This window comes from Rana temporaria, chromosome 10 (genome assembly GCF_905171775.1).
Source record: "Rana temporaria chromosome 10, aRanTem1.1, whole genome shotgun sequence".
NCBI lineage: Eukaryota > Metazoa > Chordata > Amphibia > Anura > Ranidae > Rana > Rana temporaria.
Genome location: NC_053498.1, coordinates 23187110 through 23207098, shown reverse-complemented (window position 1 = coordinate 23207098; position 19989 = coordinate 23187110). Strand labels below are relative to the sequence as shown.

At 44.6% G+C, this 19989-nt stretch overlaps 1 protein-coding gene across 1 annotated transcript in view; it reads right to left on the bottom strand.

Moving 5' to 3' along the window:
* The window catches only part of LOC120916441 (serine/threonine-protein phosphatase 2A 65 kDa regulatory subunit A alpha isoform), a 34981-nt gene that overhangs the window by 10209 nt on the left and 4783 nt on the right, over positions 1 to 19989 (bottom strand). The window contains exons 4-11 of the mRNA XM_040327413.1: positions 18695 to 18927; positions 17807 to 17954; positions 17568 to 17723; positions 15730 to 15844; positions 10702 to 10772; positions 7667 to 7801; positions 5751 to 5924; positions 3105 to 3165 (exon numbers count right to left, since the gene is read on the bottom strand). Of these exons, the coding sequence (XP_040183347.1) occupies positions 3105 to 3165; positions 5751 to 5924; positions 7667 to 7801; positions 10702 to 10772; positions 15730 to 15844; positions 17568 to 17723; positions 17807 to 17954; positions 18695 to 18927 (1093 nt within the window). The remainder of the gene's footprint in view (positions 1 to 3104; positions 3166 to 5750; positions 5925 to 7666; positions 7802 to 10701; positions 10773 to 15729; positions 15845 to 17567; positions 17724 to 17806; positions 17955 to 18694; positions 18928 to 19989) is intronic.

Below are 19989 nucleotides of genomic sequence, written 5' to 3'. Positions count from 1 at the left end.
TGAAACATCTTCATCAAAAAGTTGTTTAATAACCAAATAATGATGTGATTTTTGGGATACTATAAATTCTTCAAATTACTTCAGTTAAAAGATAAAGTGGGAACTTTAGATATTTGCCTATTTTATATATTCACCAACTTTTTTTATTATTAAAAAACAAACATGTCATACTTACCTGCTCTGCGCACTGATAGTGCACAGAGCCAGGCCGGTACAAGGAGTTGGCAGGAGGGGGAAGCTGCCCTGGGAACAGTGCAGTAAGGGGGGCAGAGAATGGACACAGGGCAGTAAACCTATTCTATGGCATGCCTTACCAGTGGGGGTGGGGGCACAGTTCTGCATCACTGCCCTGGGTGCTACACTAATGGTCAAGATGACCTTCTGCTCTGATCATCTAGGCCAGTGATGGCGAACCTTAGTGGCTCGGATCAGAAGTAGGAACAAGTACCTGTCAAAATTTACAGGAGTGGGGGAGGAGACCTTAAAGTGGAACTTACCTTTTGGGTTTAATTCTACACACGCTTCCTCACTCTCTTCTCCATTACTTCTGCCTTACTTTCTGGACAGACTTTAGGTCATGACACAGGAAGGAGTTGACCGGCTGATCTCATTAGCACACACCCTGCATCATCCACCCTCAGCTGGTCAACTCCTTCCTGTGTCATGACCTAAAGTCTGTCCAGGAATTAAGGCAAAAGTCCTAAGTGTTTTTAACCACTTAATGACCAGAAGGATTTACCCCCTTAAGGACCAGGCCTATTTTTGCAATACGGCACCATGTCGATTTAACCAACAATTGTGCGGCTGTGCAACGTTGCACCCAAAAAAAAAAAAAAAAAAGTAAAAATGTTTGCAATAATAAATATCCCAAAGAAAAAAAAAAAAAAAAACTAAAAATTTCTTCATCAGTTTAGGCCAATATGTATTCTTCATATTTTCATTATTTTTTTCAACATATATATTCATTGATTTGCGCCAAAGTTATAGCATCCACAACATAGGGGAAAGATTTAGGCAATTTTTATTTTTTTTACTAGTAATGGCGATGACCAGCGATTTTTAGCAGCACTGCGATAGTACAGTGGACAGATCAGACACTTTTTTGGGACCAGTGACATTACAGTGATCAGAGCTAAAAATAGCCACTGATCGGTGTATACATGTCACTGGCAGAGGAGGGGTAAACACTAAGGGTGAGCAAGGGTTTAAGTGTCCTAGGGAGGGGACCAAATGGGAGTACAGAGAGATTGGGGTTCCGATCACTTGGAACAGACGATCTCACTGTACTGTCAGAACAGGGATCTGCTTTGTTTACACTGGCAGACCCCCGTTCTGCCTCCGAGAAGCGATCGTGGGTGGCCGGAGGATATCGCGACTGCCAAACTCGCTCATCAACTCCTGATGTGTGCAGCAGAGGTTCTTTACCACGTGATCAGTCTTGTCCAATCCTGGCTGATCACAGTGTAAACAGGAAGAGCCGTTTATCAGCTTTTCCTCACTCGTGTTTGACAGACACAAGTAGAGGAGAGCCGATCGGCAGCTCTCCTCACTTGGGTCTGTGCTGATTGTTTACCTGTGCATCTCCCGTGGGTGTCTTCCCGGGACCACCAGGGATGCCGCCAGGACCTCCAGGTATGCCACCCTACACCACCAGGGGATGCAGATAACTATCAAACCAAAGTACTCGCTCCCACATCCAGGTAAGAGTGCTGCAATCATTGTGCGACAGTCTATGCAATTTCCCGCCCCTCCGGGGCCACACACAAATCCCAGAAGACAGCAGGACAGTATTTCTAGTAGAGCTGCACGATTAATCGTCAAGAATCGTTATCGCGATCTTTTTCCCGTTGCTGTGATTCTTGACACAGTGTTTCATGATCTTTGACATGAAAATAATTTTCTCTCTGCACTTTGGTATGCAAAGAATTTCCTCTCTACTCTCAGCCAAAAGTCAAAGTCTGGGCAGCCTGCCAAGTTTTGAAAACATTCTTTATCAGTGGAAAGTTAAGTCTAAACATTGAATCACATTGACTTCTAATTTACATACAGAAGTTTATTCCTTTGCTGTAAAAGCAAAGGAATAAACTTCTGTATGTAAATTAGAAACGTTTAACCACTTAAACACCAAACCTTTTTCTGACAGCTCTTTTCATGTTAAAATCATTTATTTTTTGCTAGAAAATTACTTAGAACCCCCAAACATTATATCATTTTTTAGTAGAGACCCCAGAGAATAAAATGGTGGTTGTTGCAATATTTTATGTAGCACTGTATTTGCGCAGCAGTCTTTTTAAACGCAATTGTTTTGGAAAAAATTACTTTAATGAATTTAAAAAAAAACTAGCCAGTAAAGTTATCCCATTTTATTTTGTATAAATGTAAAAGATTTTACGCCATGAGAATCGTAATCTTCATTCTAAGCAAAAAAAAAATCGTGATTCTCATTTTGGCCAGAATCGTGCAGCTCTAATTTGTAGCTGCTGAATTAACTTTTTTCTCCCCCAAGCTGGAACTCCTCTTTAAGCCCCATACACACGGGCAGAATGTTGGAAGATGTTTGCCGGTACAACAAATACCGGCCGACATTCTGCCCGTATGTATGTCGGTCTGTCCGAAAAACCAGAAGCCAACCGACTCCCAATCAGCGCTCTCAGCCAATTGCAGACAGCGCTGATCGGAGTGTTCTGGCAGAGGGGTTGTCCCCCTCAGAAAACGGCTCAGGGGGGGAGATCGCTGAACTAACCTTGCATGGTTAGTACAGCAGCTCCTGACCAGAGCGGTCAGTTTCGTGCAACCCGCTGGGCTGCATGAAAAAAACGAATGTGAACATGGCATTGGAACAGTATCTAGACATCAAATGGCTAAACTTATCTATTTGTATTGCCTGTGTGCTCCTATCAGACACACTACTTTGTTTTCTGTTAGAAAAACAAATCTTTTGAATGATAATGTTTAGGCAGAAGCCTAAAGTGGTCTAGAAATACACGATACCCCCCACCGTTCTGGAATCATCAGCAGCTGGAAGAGAGTGGCTTATTAATGGATTAGGACATCTGTAAAGCATCAGCACTGTGTCCCTAGGCATTGAGATAAACATTTCTTACCGTGATCCACAAGCCAGGCCATACATAACGAGTTCAGCTTCTCATCAAAGAACTCCACACCCTACGCGGGAAAAAAAAAAATCAATCATTGCCGAGGCCAAGACACAAACACTTGCGATTATTATTATTATTATTAACAAGAACATTTCCTTTCAGCGGCCCTTTAAATTCATCAACACAATCAGGCATGACGGCTCCCTCTGCTGGTGGGAGCGTTGCAGAGCTCCGGAGTTTTATCATCGGGAGAGTCTCTGAGGGACTGCACAGTGTGGGATAACAACAACCCTGGATGGGGCTCAGCCAGAAGTTTGTTGAGCTGCTATAAACAGACTCTGGTTTAAATCCAAGTGCATATCTGATTACACAACTCTAATCCCAATACACCTCAAAAGCAAAAATTTGGCAACAGACCATTGATAGTATTTCAAACTGTCACCACCAAAATGAGAAAAACACAAAGTATGACACAAAGAAAAAAATAAAATATAACCCCTTAAAAGTGGAACTAAACTCTTCTATACTTTACAGCGGGGCTCAGCAAATATCAGGTCCCCATGGCAACTACAAAGTGCGTCCTGCTGTTTGGGCGGCCCAAATGCTTCCACCCCCCCCCCCCACTATGTATCACAGGCTCCGCTTGCCCATTTGTGGGTGCTGTTGGGTAGAGAAGAGTGGACACACATCCAGGGGAGGGGGGGGCGTTTATGTGCTTGGGCGTCACTCAATAGGTGGTTCTGGCCAACTCAGATTGCTTTAAGGCCTGGATGCTTTCCTAAATGTACATAATATATACTGACATTTATAGGTTAAAGTTGATCCAGGGAAAATCCGATTGCCCCTCGGGGGGCGGGGATATCAGGAAGGAATTTTGTCCCCTGCTGTAGCAAATTGGATCATGCTCTGTTGTAGTTTTTTTGCCTTCCTCTGGATCAGGGGTCTCCAAACAAAGGGCCACTTTATTGCCCTTTAGACTTAAGAAGGGCCGGATTGGGGTCAGCAAGGGAAGAAAATGTCACGGGCCCGGCATTAGAGAGAACAAATATGGCCTCAGGGTTGGTGGTCAATAGGAAGAGGAGTATTCCCCCCCTATTAGTAGGAGGAATAGTATCCCATCATTGGCATTAGATCATATAGTGCCCCATTGTTGGTGTCAATGGGAGGAATGGTGCCTCATGTCAGTGGGAGGAATTGTGCCCCAAGGGCCGGATAAAGGCTAGCAAAGGGCCACATCTTGCCCTCGGGCCGCAGTTTGGAGACCCCTGCTCTGGATCAACAGTGGGTATAGGATTGTGTATATGGAGGACTCCCATTTGTGCGTTTTTTTTTCTTCTTTGCTGGTTGAACTGGTGTCTTTTCAACCAAATTAAACCATGCAACTTGAATTTTTTTTTTTTTTTTTTAATATGGAATGATTTTTGATGACAGCTTCTCTTAAAAAGAGTCATACAGGGTCCGATGATGCCACCATTGATTTTCTATATTTGGCCGACCAAACTTTCATGTTGCCGGGAATATTTTTTTCTTGCACATGCGCATTTTTCTATTACATTTCTCGCACGATTCTCCCATCATTGATCAATAAATTGTTAGTTTTTCAAAAAATTTCCAACATGTCAGATTCCTTAAATTTGATTGCCGCATGAAAATCGGCTGTTGCTGCAGCCCACCAACGGTGCGAAATTCGTACGAAAATTCTGTGATACGATTTTTGAAATTTGTACCGTGTATGGCCGCCTTAAGTGAACTTCTATTCTTTTTATCGCCTTTCGGGTGTGGTTTTTATATTGCCCACACGTGTTACTTGCCTCAGATGAGTTTAAAGGAGCATCACATGCTTGAAACAATCTTATTTATCCACAATTTTGAAAGGGTGCCAAGAATTTTGACCAGCCCATTTTTGGAGTTGTGCGACATTATGTCCGATTTGCTTTTTTCTTCCCTTTGTTTCGTTCCAATACACACAAAGGGAATAAACATGTGTATAGCAAAACATGTGATTTTCTGGGGTGCCAACAATTTAGGCCATGACTGTATATACGTATATATATATATATTTTATTACACACACACACACACACACACACACACCCCTTGCTGTCAGGTCGGTACAACATACGGACATGGCAGCAAAAGAGTTAAAACCTCAAGCACTGGGAGAATCGCTTTACTTTCTCCAACCATCTCTCCTAAGCATTGTAACATTTATTATAAAACAAATTGTGCTATAATAAAACCCTCATCACATTCTGCATTCTACAAGGACAAGGTGTACACTGGAGCGTTTCCAAGAGACAAGTACAAATAATGAATATGTATTCATGTACGGGATGTTGATTTCCGCTCAGAACTAGAAGACAATTGCGGCTTGTAAATCGCAGCCCTTTATTGTGTAACCACCACCAGGATGAGTTGTACCTCCAGCTCCTCGCTCACACACAACACTCATTCTGCAGCTCCACTTGTCTTATATAGAACGGCTCTTGACCTTGAACATCATCTGTTTACAGACTCCAGGCGCACACAGAAATAAATGAGGCCAAACATTCAGATGAATGTTAATGGACGCACATACCAACTGCTCAGCTAGGAGCTCCATGGACCTCAAACCCCGGGCACGCATGCACAAATGTTAATAGATACACATACCAGCTGGCCTGCGAGGAGAGGCATATACTCGATGATGGCCAGGCGCACTCGCCACTTGGCGTCCTCAGCCAGCTCCACGATAGCTGGCAGAAGGGACTGGGAAAGCTGGCGGATGCCGATGACCTCGTTTACACAGTCCAGGTTGGAGATGATGTTGAGTCTCACCTCTGGACACTGAAAGGAGAGAACAGACATAAGCAGTTAATAAAAAGGGACACAACAAAAAAAAAATAAAAAAAAAAAAAATCACAAAACACAGGGGAGGAGGATAACATTTTAGGGCCCCTTCTCAGCGATCTCAGTTTTCTTTGCCCATTCAGCCTGCTTGGTTGATAAAAAAAAAACCTAAGTGTACCAGGCTTAAGGCTGGATTCACACCTGTACATTTGAGATTTTTGCATTTTGCAGATTTTCACTACAGAACATGTTCCATAGAAAACCATGTTAATTGGACTGTAGTGCAAACCTGCAAAAAAAAAAAAAACTGCATAGGTGTGAATCCAGCCCAAGAGGAGAAGTCCAGACTGAGCTCGTTTGGCTGGGCTTCTTTTAAGGGTCACATGAGTGCAATTTTCAGCAGTGATGAAAGTCCGCTTACTGCTGACGTCACCAATATTAGTCCAGGCACGATGTCACCCCGACCCAAGAGTCTGGATCCGCCAGGTGCCTGGACTGACACCCAGCTCAGCCTATCAGTGAACCGCCAATAGCCCGAGACTGCCGCTCCCCGCCCCCCTCCACAGATCAGCGCTCCAATGAGCGAGGAGAGAGAAGTGCAGAGAGCGGTCACTGAGTCTACAGCTCTCTGCTAGGGGAGCCGTGAAAACTAAGCGATCAGCAGTGTACGTTCTCTCAGCTGTCAGCGGACAGATGCAACATCCACCTAGGCAAGTATGATGGAGGGGGGGGGGGGGGGGGGAAGACATCTTTACTTCTCTTAAAGCGGAGCTCTACCCTAAAGTGGAACTCACACTGATCGGAACCCTCCCCCCCTCCATTTGACACCTTTCAGGGGGGAGGGGGGTGCAGATACTTGCACCCACTTCCGCCCACACAGTTTTGGGTAAACTGCGGGCAGAACGTCACCTGCCGTCCTCCCCCTGTTGTGCTCTGGGAACACTCCGCTCCCAGAGCACAGCAGGAGCCAATCAGCGTAGGGAACCGGGTAGTGAAGCCGGAGCGCTTCACTTCCTGGTTCCCTCAGCAAGGATGGCGGGGGAGCAGCAGAGTGATGAGCGATCGCTCCTCCTCAGCTGCGGACGGCACTGGACTCCAGGACAGGTAAGTGTCCTAATATTAAAAGTCAGCAGCTGCAGTATTTGTAGCTGCTGGCTTTTAATATTTTTTTTCCGTGGCACATCCGCTTTAATACAGGTGGTGTGTTACTAGCCAGATCACCAGGTGAAAACAGTGGGAAAAAAAACACTAGAGAAGGAAAACTGATGCAGACACCACATCTGATTGATAATCTGCAATAGATGACATTTTAGGTTTAATATGGCTTTAAGATTGCACATTACAGATCTCACCCCGAAATTCAAACACTCCTATTTAGGGTAAACGTGAAATATAGTGCGCTTGGGTTTGTAATAAAATCAGATTGCATCTTCACCATTACTGCTTTGTGGCGTGCTCCACCTTGTGGCAGAAATATGTAAAAACAGGGGAGTTATAATATCACTATGAAGCATCTTCTGTAAACGTATGACAGCGGTGATTTCCGAAGCAGGGGTCCCCAAACTATGGCCATCCAGTTGTTCAGGAACTACAATTCCCATCATTCCCAGTCATGTCTGTGAATGAAGGTTTACAATGCCTCCTGGGACATGTAGTTCCAAAACAGCTGGAGGGCTGTAGTTTAGAGATCCCTGATAGAGCAATAAAACACATCTGACACACACACAAACTTTGCCTACCTCATCCTTCAGCTGGGCCAAGAAAAGAGGAAGAAGATGTTCTATAGTATTTTCCTTCCCCAGGATGGGGGACAGACCCATGATGACGGATGCCAGGGCGGACTTCACGTGCTGGTTGGCGTCTGAAACCAATTCCTGGTTAGAAAGGAAACAGAAGATAAAAGATCAAATTTTAATTCTAGAAAAGGAAGTCATCAAAATATACACAATAGGGCTGAAGGTTTGTGAATTTACCCACTTTACCTCTAAGATTTTACCCCTTCATGACCAGAGCATTCGGCAACGCACTGATTTAACTGGCAATTGCGCAGTCATGCAAATTAAAATTATATATTTTTTACACAACTAGTTTTCTTTTGGTGGCTGGCATTTGATCACCATTGGGTTTAAATCATAACAAAAAAAAAAAAAAAAATTCTAATTGTAATAAAAAGGGGATCCAATTTCCAGAGATGAAATCGAAATTTATGCCGCCGAAAATAGAAACCAAAAAAAAAAAAAAAAGTGCAGAAAAACGCATGTGGTTTTGCCGTAATGTTACCATTCTTACATATTTTTTTTCATAGGTCATGTGACATGTGTCATGTTTTTGGTGCAGGTTTTTAACTGACCAAAAAATTCATGATGAAATGTAAAAGTCGAATGGAATACAATCCTACATAAAAAAAAATTATATATATATATATATATATATATATATATATATATATATATATCTATATATATCTATATATATATATATATCTATATATATATCCATCTATCTCTCTCTCTCATCAGCAGCAAACTATAAGAGATATATACACAAAATATATATTTTTAATAGTGGCAGCTGGTGCTCCAATTTTTTTTTTGGGGGGGCTGCAAACTGAAGAATGTAACTGTTAGTAACTTAAGTCATTTATCAGGCAATTAAGTATCATTACTGCTGGATAAAACTGTGCCCCTCAAATGCAGGCCCACAATGCCCCAGCCATGTTCATTGCACGTACTTGCAGGGTAGTTGTGGTGCACCCTATTCATGGTGACATGCCAAATACATTTTTGCCATTGAACAGCACTTAGTGGCCGCATCTCCTTTTTCAGGTCGGGTGGTAAAACTTCAGCTCACCTGCCTGCTTGTACTGCCCCCCACTCAGCTGTGGGAACGAGCCCTTAAAGTGGCTTTCCGGAACCCTCCTCCCGGTGTCACATTTGGCACCTTTCGGGGGGGGGTTGCAGATACCTGTATAATACAGGTATAGACTCCCGCGGGAGTCCCGCCCCTTCACGTCATTATTCCCCCCCCCCCCCGCTCCACCATTGTGTTCTGGGAAACACACAGCTCCCAGAACACAGCGGGACGGCGCAGCACGACTCGCGCAGTAGGGAACAGGGCAGTGAAGCCGCTTCACTTCTCGATTCCCTCACCGAGGATGGCTGCGGGGGGTAAACGAGAGACAAGCACAGTTGCTCGCCCTCAGCTGCCGACGTCGCGGGCGACCTGGACAGGTAAGTGTCCATTTTTTAAAAGTCAGCAGCTGCAGTATTTGTAGCTGCTGGCGCATGCACAGTGCGGAAGGCCACTCCAGCTGGAGTGACGTCATGCACACATCGTAGAAGGTATTTTTTGACGGGCGATAACATTTGACGGGCAGAATTTAAACCTATGCAAACAGCAGAGGGAGACCGTAGTTGTCAGATTGTGCCTCGCTATTGCAGAGCAGGTTTGTCTGTGTTGCAACCCGCCCTTAGACACAGGCAAAACCTTCCGTTCAACACACCAAAACCTGACCTTGAGCACTGTTAACCCGCCCAGCAACAACGAGGCACAATCTGTCAACTACGGTCTCCCTCCGCTGTTTGCGTAGATTTAGATTCTGCCCGTGAAATGGTATCTCCCGTCGAAAAATGCCTCCTACAGTGTGTGCATGCGCTATGGTGAAGTCACGTCAGCTGACCAGGAAATCAGCTGGAGTGGCCTTCCGTACTGCGCATGCGTGGCACTTTGATAGAACACCGGCTCTGTGACCATCTGGAGCCGCAATGACATCATTCCTGCAAATGTGCATGGGAGGCGCTGTTCAATGCACAGGATTCTAAAGGAAAGGGACAGGTGGCCGTTCCTTCAGAGTGCATGAGCCAGTGATGTCACTGCCTGCATGTACAGTAAAGATCTCCTTAACGGCGCACGTTTAGGAGATATTTACACTACATATAGGTGAGCCTCATTATAGGCTTACCTATAGGTAACATTTAGAGATGGAAGTTTGCTTCCTCTTTTTTTGGGGTTGATTTAGACATGCATTTAAATCTCATCCCGATCCACGTTCGGATTGCACTTCAGAGGCTACTGACAGGCGGTGAGGGAGCGATGGGATGCCTCCCCACCAACTGTTAACTCCATTTTTGCCAACAAACCCATTGCATGGGAGAGGGAAAGAAAAGCACCAAGCCGGCATAGTTTACCACAATTGAATAAAAATGAAAAATCAAAGTATTTATTCAATTATGCTACACTATGTCGGCCTGGCATTTTTTTATCCCTCGTTAGTGTGCTTTTTTTCTTCCACTCGTTCTCTTAACGCACGGAGAACAGTACTGATCTGTTTGTTCGTATGTTGGAGCATTTTTGCGGAACGAACATAGTTTACGTTCTCCCATCTCCTTCCGGGTTACTTTCGTGTTTCGGATCATGTGTGGTGTTTGTCTACAGATTTATAGCAGACGCATACTGTACCGATTAAACGATTGTCGTGCGAGAAAGGTTTTCATGTTTGTTCCTTCAGATATTGATGAATGAACTGTCATGATCAGCTGTCGAAAGCTTTGTACCAACGATCAGACCATTGTGCGATCGACCCGAAAGCGATTTTTATCATCCGATTATCTGAGCGTGTGTACGAGGCTTAAAAGACACAAACAGCAGTGATCCTGTTGCTGGAGATTTGTTTTTAGCAGAAAAGTTGCCCGTGTGTCATTAAACCGAGTTCATACAATGGTAATCGTAAATCCTCTGCTACATTTACATTGAGGAAGGACAGACAGAGACGTACCTTGACACATGGGAGGATCTGAGTCATGATGATATTCTCCCGACAGTCGGCTGACAAGTTCTCGCATAATTCTACAACAAAACAGCACACTGGTGTCAGATGAGGATCGGCATTTATACTTACTATACATAACAGATATCATCCTATAAATAATTTTTGAAGCAACAGACTTGAACAGCAAAATGCACTATTCTAGCAAAGGCTTTGTTTAGATTACAGAACTGGATTTTGACAATATAAACAGACAATGAATTTTGGCATAATGTTTAATGCAGAGGAGGAGAAACAAAGATCTATAAACACCTGTACATAGATCCTTGAGGCCCTTTGGGTTTTAATGCCAGCAGTGAGGGAGTCTTCCCGATTACGTGACTGCTGTGATTGGCGGTCAAAGTGGTTACATGATCGGGAGCCCCTCCCACTGGCCACCAATCTGAAGTTGTGAGCAAGATCTGTTGGAGACGCCTCAGTCAATGTGCTTGGAACAAAAAACTCCGCATACAACCTCAGACCTGCCAGGGACGGCTGGGTGTTAAGGCCAACTTTTCTCGATGCTCCTTAAAGCGGGGGTTCACCCAAAAAACAAGTATATAACATTACATTCAGTATACCTCAAACATGTACAGCATGCCGTTTTTTTTGGGGGGGTGTACATACGGTATTTTCCTCCCGGCTTCCGGGAACTCGCTCCCGCAGGAGTGGGCGTTCCTGTGCAGTACCGCAATTCGCCCATATGATTGACGTGCCTGAGAAAAACTCCCACCGATAAGGCGCTTCATGACTTTCCGAAAATAGCCGAACTGCGAGTCGGCTCTATACAGCGCCTGCGCACCGACTAGGAGCCGTGTAGCGCTGACTACGCAGGTGCCGTATAGACCCGACTTGTAGTTCGGCTATTTTCGGAAAGTCATGACGCGCCTTATCCACCGGGGGGAGTTTTTCTCAGGCACGTCAATCATATAGGCGAAGTCCCAGATGACATTGTGGCACTGCACAGGAACGCCCAGTCCCGTGGGAGTGAGTACCCGGGAGGAAAATACTGTATGTACACCCCCCCCCCAAAAAAAAACGGCATACTGTACATGTTTGAGGTATACTGAATGCAATGTTATATACTTGTTTTTTGGGTGAACCCCCGCTTTGACCACTTGCTGACCAGAGACAGAGACAAAAGTCCTGGTCAGGAAGTGGAATAACTGGGTTACGGCTTCAGCAATATGCCAAAACCCCAGTATTGTTTCTTTCTCAGCCGGCAAATCTCTACAACCTTAAGGTGTTACTAAACCCACAGCAGTAAAAGCAGTCTGTATATGCAGCATAGCATGCTTGTTAAACGCACTGTGGAACTTAAGGGGTTAATCCTCTGCATTGCGTAAAAAAGTCAGTTTTATCCTGTATGCACAGATCTTCCCTCCTGCAATGTCTACCTTGAAAAGAACAGGCAAGTTAGCCAACCTAAACCTGCACATGCTCAGACGTGTTTTATGCTGGACAAAACATTTCCTGCTTCAGTTGAGTTTTATTTTTGTTGAACTGAGCATGTCATTGGCACAGCGCCAATCAGCGCTGGCCGGATCGTGGGTGAGGAAGTACAGAGGAAATAGAGGAAGTTTCATCAGAGGAGAGTGAAATCTCCTCCTTCATGGATACTTGGGAATCATGATCTGTCAATGTAAACAGATCCCCAAGAGATCAGGAGTAGAGATCTCTTGCCTCCTCCAGTCAGTCCACCTCCCCCACATTTAGAAACACCTCCCAGGAAACACATTTAACCCCTTGATCTCCCCCTAGCGTTAACCCCTTCCCTGCCAGCGTCATTTATACAGCAATTTTTTATGGCACTGATCGCTGTATAAATAGCACTGGTCCCAAAAAAGTGTCCGAACTGTCCGCCGCAATTTCGCAGTACTGCAAAAAAAATCTATTTTGTTTAGTTAAAGCGTCACAGTGCCGTATCACAAAAAAAGGCCTGGTCATTAAAGCTGTGTTCCGGCCCCAAAAAAAATGAAAACCAGCAGCTACACATACTGCAGCTGCTGACTTTTAATAAACGAACACTTACCTGTCCTGCGGTCCAGCGATGTCGGTACCTGCAGCGGACGTTTCCATCAGCTGTCAGGTGCTGCCGCCACCATTGCGAGTAAGGGAACCTGGCAGTGTAGCCCTTCGGCTTCACGCTGGGAACCCTACTGCGCATGAGCGAGGTCCCGCTCTGCTCTCCTACTGGCCTGGTGGCCAGGGGAGGGAGTCCCACGCTGACGTCATCGGCCACGGACTCCCTGATGTGGATAAGGATACCTGTCAAACCCAGGTCAGTATCTGTCAGTATCCTGCCCCCCCTCCCCCCCTAAGCGGTTTTCAATTTAGATGCAGTGCCGAATTTGCAGCAAATTGGCACCACATCTAGTGAGAACCCAGGCTTAGTCTGCCAGGCCCAAACAAACATTGCCCTGGGTAGGATATACAAGCAATTGCAAACCAACTGGTTTTACTAAATCTTCAGATCTACAGGAAGACACATCAGAAATCCTGCTGCCTTTATTTTGGAGAACTTTATTGCCAAAATAAAACTGGGTATACATGGATATTCATAACTTGCCAACGGCAGCAGGTGAAATAAACGTTCTCCAAGGTATATGGGAATCTTAAGCAGTATACTAGGCATCCACTATATGGGTTCTTATTGATACCCATCTGTCTGAATAACATGAACATTCTGCCAACATACGCAAACATATAAAAACATGCTCAGGACAGGTTAACAGAAACCTACCAAGAAGATATCAAATCACTAGAGACAAGTGTCACCCAGTACCAGCAAGGCTTTCAGCCAAGACCAGCGTCCCAAAGCAAGGCTTTCATCCAAGACCAATGTACAGCTGCCATAGTCAAGGCATCCATCCGAAATTACATCTCCTACCACAGCCTAGTCTCCGATCCAAAACCAATGGGGTGATTTACTAAAACTTGAGTACAAAATCTAGTGCAGTTCTGCATAGAAACCAATCAGCTTCCAAGTTTTTTTTTTGTGTTTTGTTTTTTTGGTCAAAGCTTAATTGAACAAGCTGTGGCTCCCAACCAAGACCAATGCCTCATGCTAAAGCTCCCATCCAAGACCAATGTTTCCTGCCTCTAAGGTTCTCATTCAAGACCACTGTGAGACCACCTCTGCAGTATCTTTCAGTAATATGTTTAGCCGGGAACCAGCACCATTTTCAGTAACTACATAACAGCAGCCTCAGCCATGCCAGTTAATGGGAACTGTGATAGCTTCTCTTTAAAGCGGGGGTTCGCCCTAAAAAAAAAAAAAAAAAAAAAAAAATTCTCTAGGATGCCATCAAGCATACTAGCGCGATCTACAGTACGCCTTTATTTTATTTTTTGGCGCCGTACTCACAGTTTACTGCCGTAGTGAAGTTTCAGACTCCCCCCGGGGGAATGGGCGTTCCTATGCAGAGGGAAGATGGTTGACGGCCGGCTATGGCGTGTCACGCTTCCCGAAAATAGCCGGAGCAGGACTCTGCGCTATACGGCGCCTGCGCACAGACATGGGAGCTGACTGCGCAGGCGCCCTGAAGAGCCAAGTCCTATTTGGGCTATTTTTGGGAAGCGTGACGCGCCATAGCCGGCCGTCAATCATCTTCCCTCTGCATAGTAATGCCCAGTCTGAAACTTCACTACGGCAGTAAACTGAGTACGACGCAAAAATAAATAAAGGCGTACTGTAGCTCACGCTACTATGCTGGATTTGATGGTAGAAACTTGGTTTTTAGGGTGAACCACCGCTTTAAGAAGCGAATGACTGAATAGAACAGATAATTGAAGCTTTCTTGCAGACTTAATTTGGAGGTGATCTCATGATGTATGTATAAGTTAACAGAAAATCTTCAAGTTAAAAGACAGTCTTGCTCTCCAGCCCCAGCCGCACACACTCAGTGGTAACTGCCAGATCCTCGCAGTACAGAAAGACAATAAGCGATTAATGTCCAATCCTGGAGAGCATATTTCTAATGACCGTTTTACTCTGGGTCGGAGATGGTGGGAGCAAAATAGTCATTCAAAATTCAAAGCTGTAATTCTAAGTAAAGTAAATGGGATAAAACATCAAAGCCTTATGTAGAATGCTGCACAGCATCAAGACATAATGGAAAAATAATCCAACAATTACCCCCTTTTGGTCTATTAAATATAGTATATTTGTTGTAATCTGCTGGATACCTGCAAAAATACTTGTTGATCCTGCCAGAAATCTTTTGTGCCGAGAACTTCCTGTGCTGCATCATCAGTTACATTGTTCCCAGCTATCTCTGGACTACAGAACACCCCTTATCCAGGAATAACTTGCAATGCCGCTCCAAGCTGAGACAAAGATTTCCCCACCGTTTGCAGTGAAGGGAACAGACTCACTGGGTCAAAACTGATTGAGGCCACACTCATTCACATATTAATGCACTGGGTCGGTGAGTGGTGTTCCTTTCTCTGTTGATGCTTCTACAACAGGGATTTGCAATTAGCGGACCTCCAGCTGTTGCAGAACTACAATTCCCATGAGGCATAGCAAGATTTTGCCAGCCACAAGCATGACACCCAGAGGCAGAGGCATGATGGGACTTGTAGTTTTGTAACAGCTGGAGGTCCACCAATTCATTATCCCTGTTCTACAAAAACACCCGTCATGGAGATTAGGAGAGAGGGAGGTGTTCTGTAGCTCAGCCCTAGGGTGATAACTCTGCTCCTCCATAGATACCGTGAGGGGGGGGAAAAAAATGTATTTGATCCCCTGCTGATTTTGTACAGTAGCCCAATGACAAAGAAATGAACAGTCTATAAACAGAGTCCTTCAGACTGGGCGATCACAGAGCGCGCTGCCTGCGCACTGCATGAGGGGCGCAAAGGAGGCGCGATCAAAGGAGGACGTCAATAGATGTAAAATAAGCCAATGCTGTAGCTGTCATTCGGCTATGGTGCAGGCAACAACAAGTTAACTTATGATAGAATCGTCCAAATACTTCCATAGACAATCCTTACCTTTAACTTTGTGGGAAGCCGCAGCTCGCACCTCGGCCTCACAGTCCTTCATCAGATTCTGGAAAGCCGGAACCAAGTCCGTCTTCGTGATTTCTGGGCCAACTGCTTTCTGGAGCTACACGGGGGCACAGAGAGAAAACAGCTTAACACAGACAACATCTGAAATATTAACGGCCTGGGATGAGAAAGAGCTCACCAGGCCTAAGTGCACCTGGGCAGTGTTACCAATTGCCACACAGAGATCAGCACAGAATCTGAAAATAAAAGGATTATCTTAGTGTCCCATCCACATTAGGTGCTGCGTGTTCCAGTGCGATTCACATGCATTTTGTGTGCGGTGGAATTTCAGCCTATTCCTTTTGACTGGATTGAAATCACACCGCACGAAAAGTAGCACATGCACTACTTTTGGAAACGCACTACAGAAGGATCGCATGGTACTTTCGCGACCTGCGTTAGGGGTGTCAAGTTTACATTACAGTTAGGTGAGAGTGTTGGGGATCTTGTATGTGCCCCCTTTTTTTTGTTTTATACTCTTAACATCATATCATTTTGGTATTTTTACTCTATTATATATACTCCCAAATCTGCTCCGGAGTGCTAATCTAACCACGAAACGCGTAGGGATTTCCTAGGATGCTACATCACAATGTCCATGTGCAATATCTGGATTTTACTATAGTTTCTTTTAATGAATCAATTATTAATTGTTATTATGCCTATATGTTACTATTACAACTCTGGTCTACATACCCAAGGTTCATTACTATGTATATCATGTTGAGATAATTGTGTATAATCATTAATTGTTTAGATGATATCTATCAAGACCTACTATTATATTTAATTTTTCTACTATTTTACATGTGAATGTATGCCTTTTGTAATAACAATGTTTATACCGATTGGTTCATCTAAAGGTCCATACACTTTTTAACAATGGTTCGACGGACATGTTTTAATCGGACAATCCGACCGTGTGTATGCTCCATCGGACAATTATTTTCGGTTCAAACGAGCATGCTCAGAACCAATGCCAAACATCAGATAACAATAGCAGAAGTTGCCCAAACGGTGGTGGTAGAGGGCTGAAAAAACATGTGGTTTGGTGAATGTTGGCTAAAAAAGTTCTGCCGTCTGTATGCAGAACAAGTTCACGGCTAACGCCCTTCAGACAAAAATCCACGGAAAAGTCAGATGGAAGTCGATCGTGTGTATGAGGCTTAACTTGGTAGTGTGCTTCATATAAAGTCCCACAACCCCTCCTTTTTTCCAAATATACTAGAGATGGAGGTATATCAGTCATTGCCTTATATAAAGTCCCAACCTTTTCTCTTGTTCTCAAGTTTACACCAACGGCAGGTCGCAAGGGCAGTGCGATTTGAATGCGGTGTGGAAAACTAGAGAATACAGGTTTCCCATACGGCATAATAGTGTTCATAGTGTAAACCAAGCCTAAAGCACAGCTGAACCATGCACAAAACATACTTTATGGGTATGTTCACACTACATGCAGTAAGACTGCGTTGTGGTGGGACTGCGCTGGAATAGCACCCCATCATAGACAAGGCAAAATTGCTCGTCTCCTATGTGCCCAATCACACCACTTTGTTGCAATGGTGTGCAGGGACTGTGCGCTGAGAAAAAGTACGGCAGGCAGTACATTTTTCTCAGTGTAGCGCAGTGCGAGGCAAACACACTTTGCGCCAGCACCAAAAAAAAAAAACTGTGCGATGTACCGAGTTCAGCACACCATTACTGCCCTGTTGTCTGCCCAACCGCACACCACCTGCATTGCAATGCAGCGGCTGGTGTGAACAAGCACCAACACGACTTACCTCTGTGAATTTGTCCGCCACCATGTACCGAACACGCCAGGACTTATCCTCAACTGCTTGTCTCAGTGTCGGCATCACCAGCGGTTCGAGCTCTTCTTGAGGTAGAAGCTGAGCGATATTCACACAGGCCTCCACGGCCAACAGGCGGACAGAATCCTGAGAAAAGCAGACATGTGTGAGACTGAGCCAGCCACAGATACTACACATGGAGGTAATTGGTTATTCTGTAACAGCTTTACCTGCTCATCTGATGCCAGGTTGGAGAACATTGGGATTATTTCACTTTTCACATATTCCAGCTCCAATACTTTTGCAAATTCCCCCAATTTGGAGGCGGCTGCTCGCCTGACCATTGGGGTGTCATCTGAGCACAGATTCCGGAAATGTCTGAATTTGAGAGAAGCGATAAACATCACAGTTAAAGTAAAAGAACCCAAATATGTTCCCTCTTATAAATAAATAATAAATGGGGGGTTATTTCCCAGGTAGTTGGCACATTGTGTGTTTGTTTTCTGAATATTTTTATATATATATTTTTTTTTCTGTATTGTTTGTTTTCACCATTTAGCTGGCTAGTAGTAGTAGTAATAATAGCCATTTTTCTTCACAGGAGCACTGTGGCATATTGATGTGTATGCCAACACACTAATTCATATCTGTGATTCAAGTTTAAAATTACTGTGTCACACTTGCACAATTTAAATTAAATTTATATTTTTATAGATTGTTTGTATTTAGGTTATCTACACCCAATATTGGGTACATTGTGTCCCCGATATATATATTTCACATATGGTTGATGGTGTATTATATCAGTCCACACCTCCAGAGATCAAACCCTCTGGATAATTAGATCAGCGCAGTAACATTTTTCTTTCTTATGCACAATTAACCCCTATCTAGGGTACACAGTACTGCAGCAGATCACAGTTTCTATTTTATTTTATTTTGCGCCGGTGACACTCACAACTAATTTTATGCCGGGCATTGCCCATATCTACAGGTTTAACCTCCCTGGGCCTTCACCTACCACACAACCTTGCCACTTCCCTATCAAGGTCCTCCCTTTTCATTTTTCATGATACCTTGCCTCCCCCCTCTCTTCCTTGCCCCATGTGTCTACTTACTGTCTAAGTTCTGCTTTTATGGTGCTGGAGACCCGTGGATAACACACGCTGAACAGACCGCAAGCAGAAGTGCGTGAGGTGAACCAGTCGCCGCTGGCCAAGCGCTTCAGCAGAGGTACAAAGTGCGCCTCGAGGTCGGCGGGAGAATGTTCATGGGAAATGGCTCGGAGGGATTCCACAGCTCTGTCCCTCACCACAGTCTCCTCAACGGTGGCCAAACTCTCCAGTGGTGGCTGGAAGATAAGAAACAAGTCCGTTATTTTTGTGGTCAACCAGGAGGTAGGTTTTCAAGGATAAAAACACAGAAGCTACCATGGGGATAGATATACACATACATGCAAAGTTGAGGGCTATCATCCAGATCTTAAAGAGAAGATTGGGGAATAACAAAAAAATAAATAAAAATTATAGGATTTTTTTGTACTCAACGTAAAATCCTTCTCTCTGTCGTCCATGGACGGACACAGCCTTCACAAGTCTTGACAAATGGGTTATGTTCCTAGTCCTCTCCTGATAGAGAGAACACAACCCTACAGTCAAGATAAGGAAGCCGTGTCCGTCCATGGACGAAAGAGAAAAAATAATTGTTGCTCTACATAAAGATTGCCTAGGCTATAAGATTGTCAAGGCCCTGAAACTGAGCTGCAGCACAGTGGCCAAGACCATACAGCAGTTTAGCAGGACAGGTTCCCCTCAGAACAGGCCTCGCCATGGACGACCAAAGAAGTTGAGTGCACGTGCTCAGAGTCATATCCAGGAGGTTATCTTTGGGAAATAGGCGTATGAGTGCTGCCAGCATTTCTGCAGAGGTTGGAGGGGTCAGCCTGTCGGGGCTCAGACCATACGCCACACACTGCATCAAATTGGTCTGCATGGCTGTCTTTCCAGAAGGAAGTCTCTTCAAAAGATTATGTACAGGAAAGCCCACAAACAGTTTGCTGAAAACAAGCAGACTAAGGACATGGATTATCAGAACCATGTCCTGTGGTCTGATGAGACCAAGATAAACTTATTTGGTTCTGATGGTGTGAAGCGTGTGTGGCGGCAACCAGGTGTGGAGTACAAAGACAAGTGTATCTTGCCTACAGTCATGCATGGTGGTGGGAGTGTCATGGTCTGGGGCTGCATGAGTGCTGCTGGCACTGGGGAGCTACAGATCATTGAGGGAACCATGAATGCCAACATGTACTGTGACATACTGAAGCAGAGCATGATCCCCTCCCTTCGGAGACTGGGCCGCAGGGCAGTATTCCAACATGATAACGACCCCAAACACACCTCCAAGACGACTACTG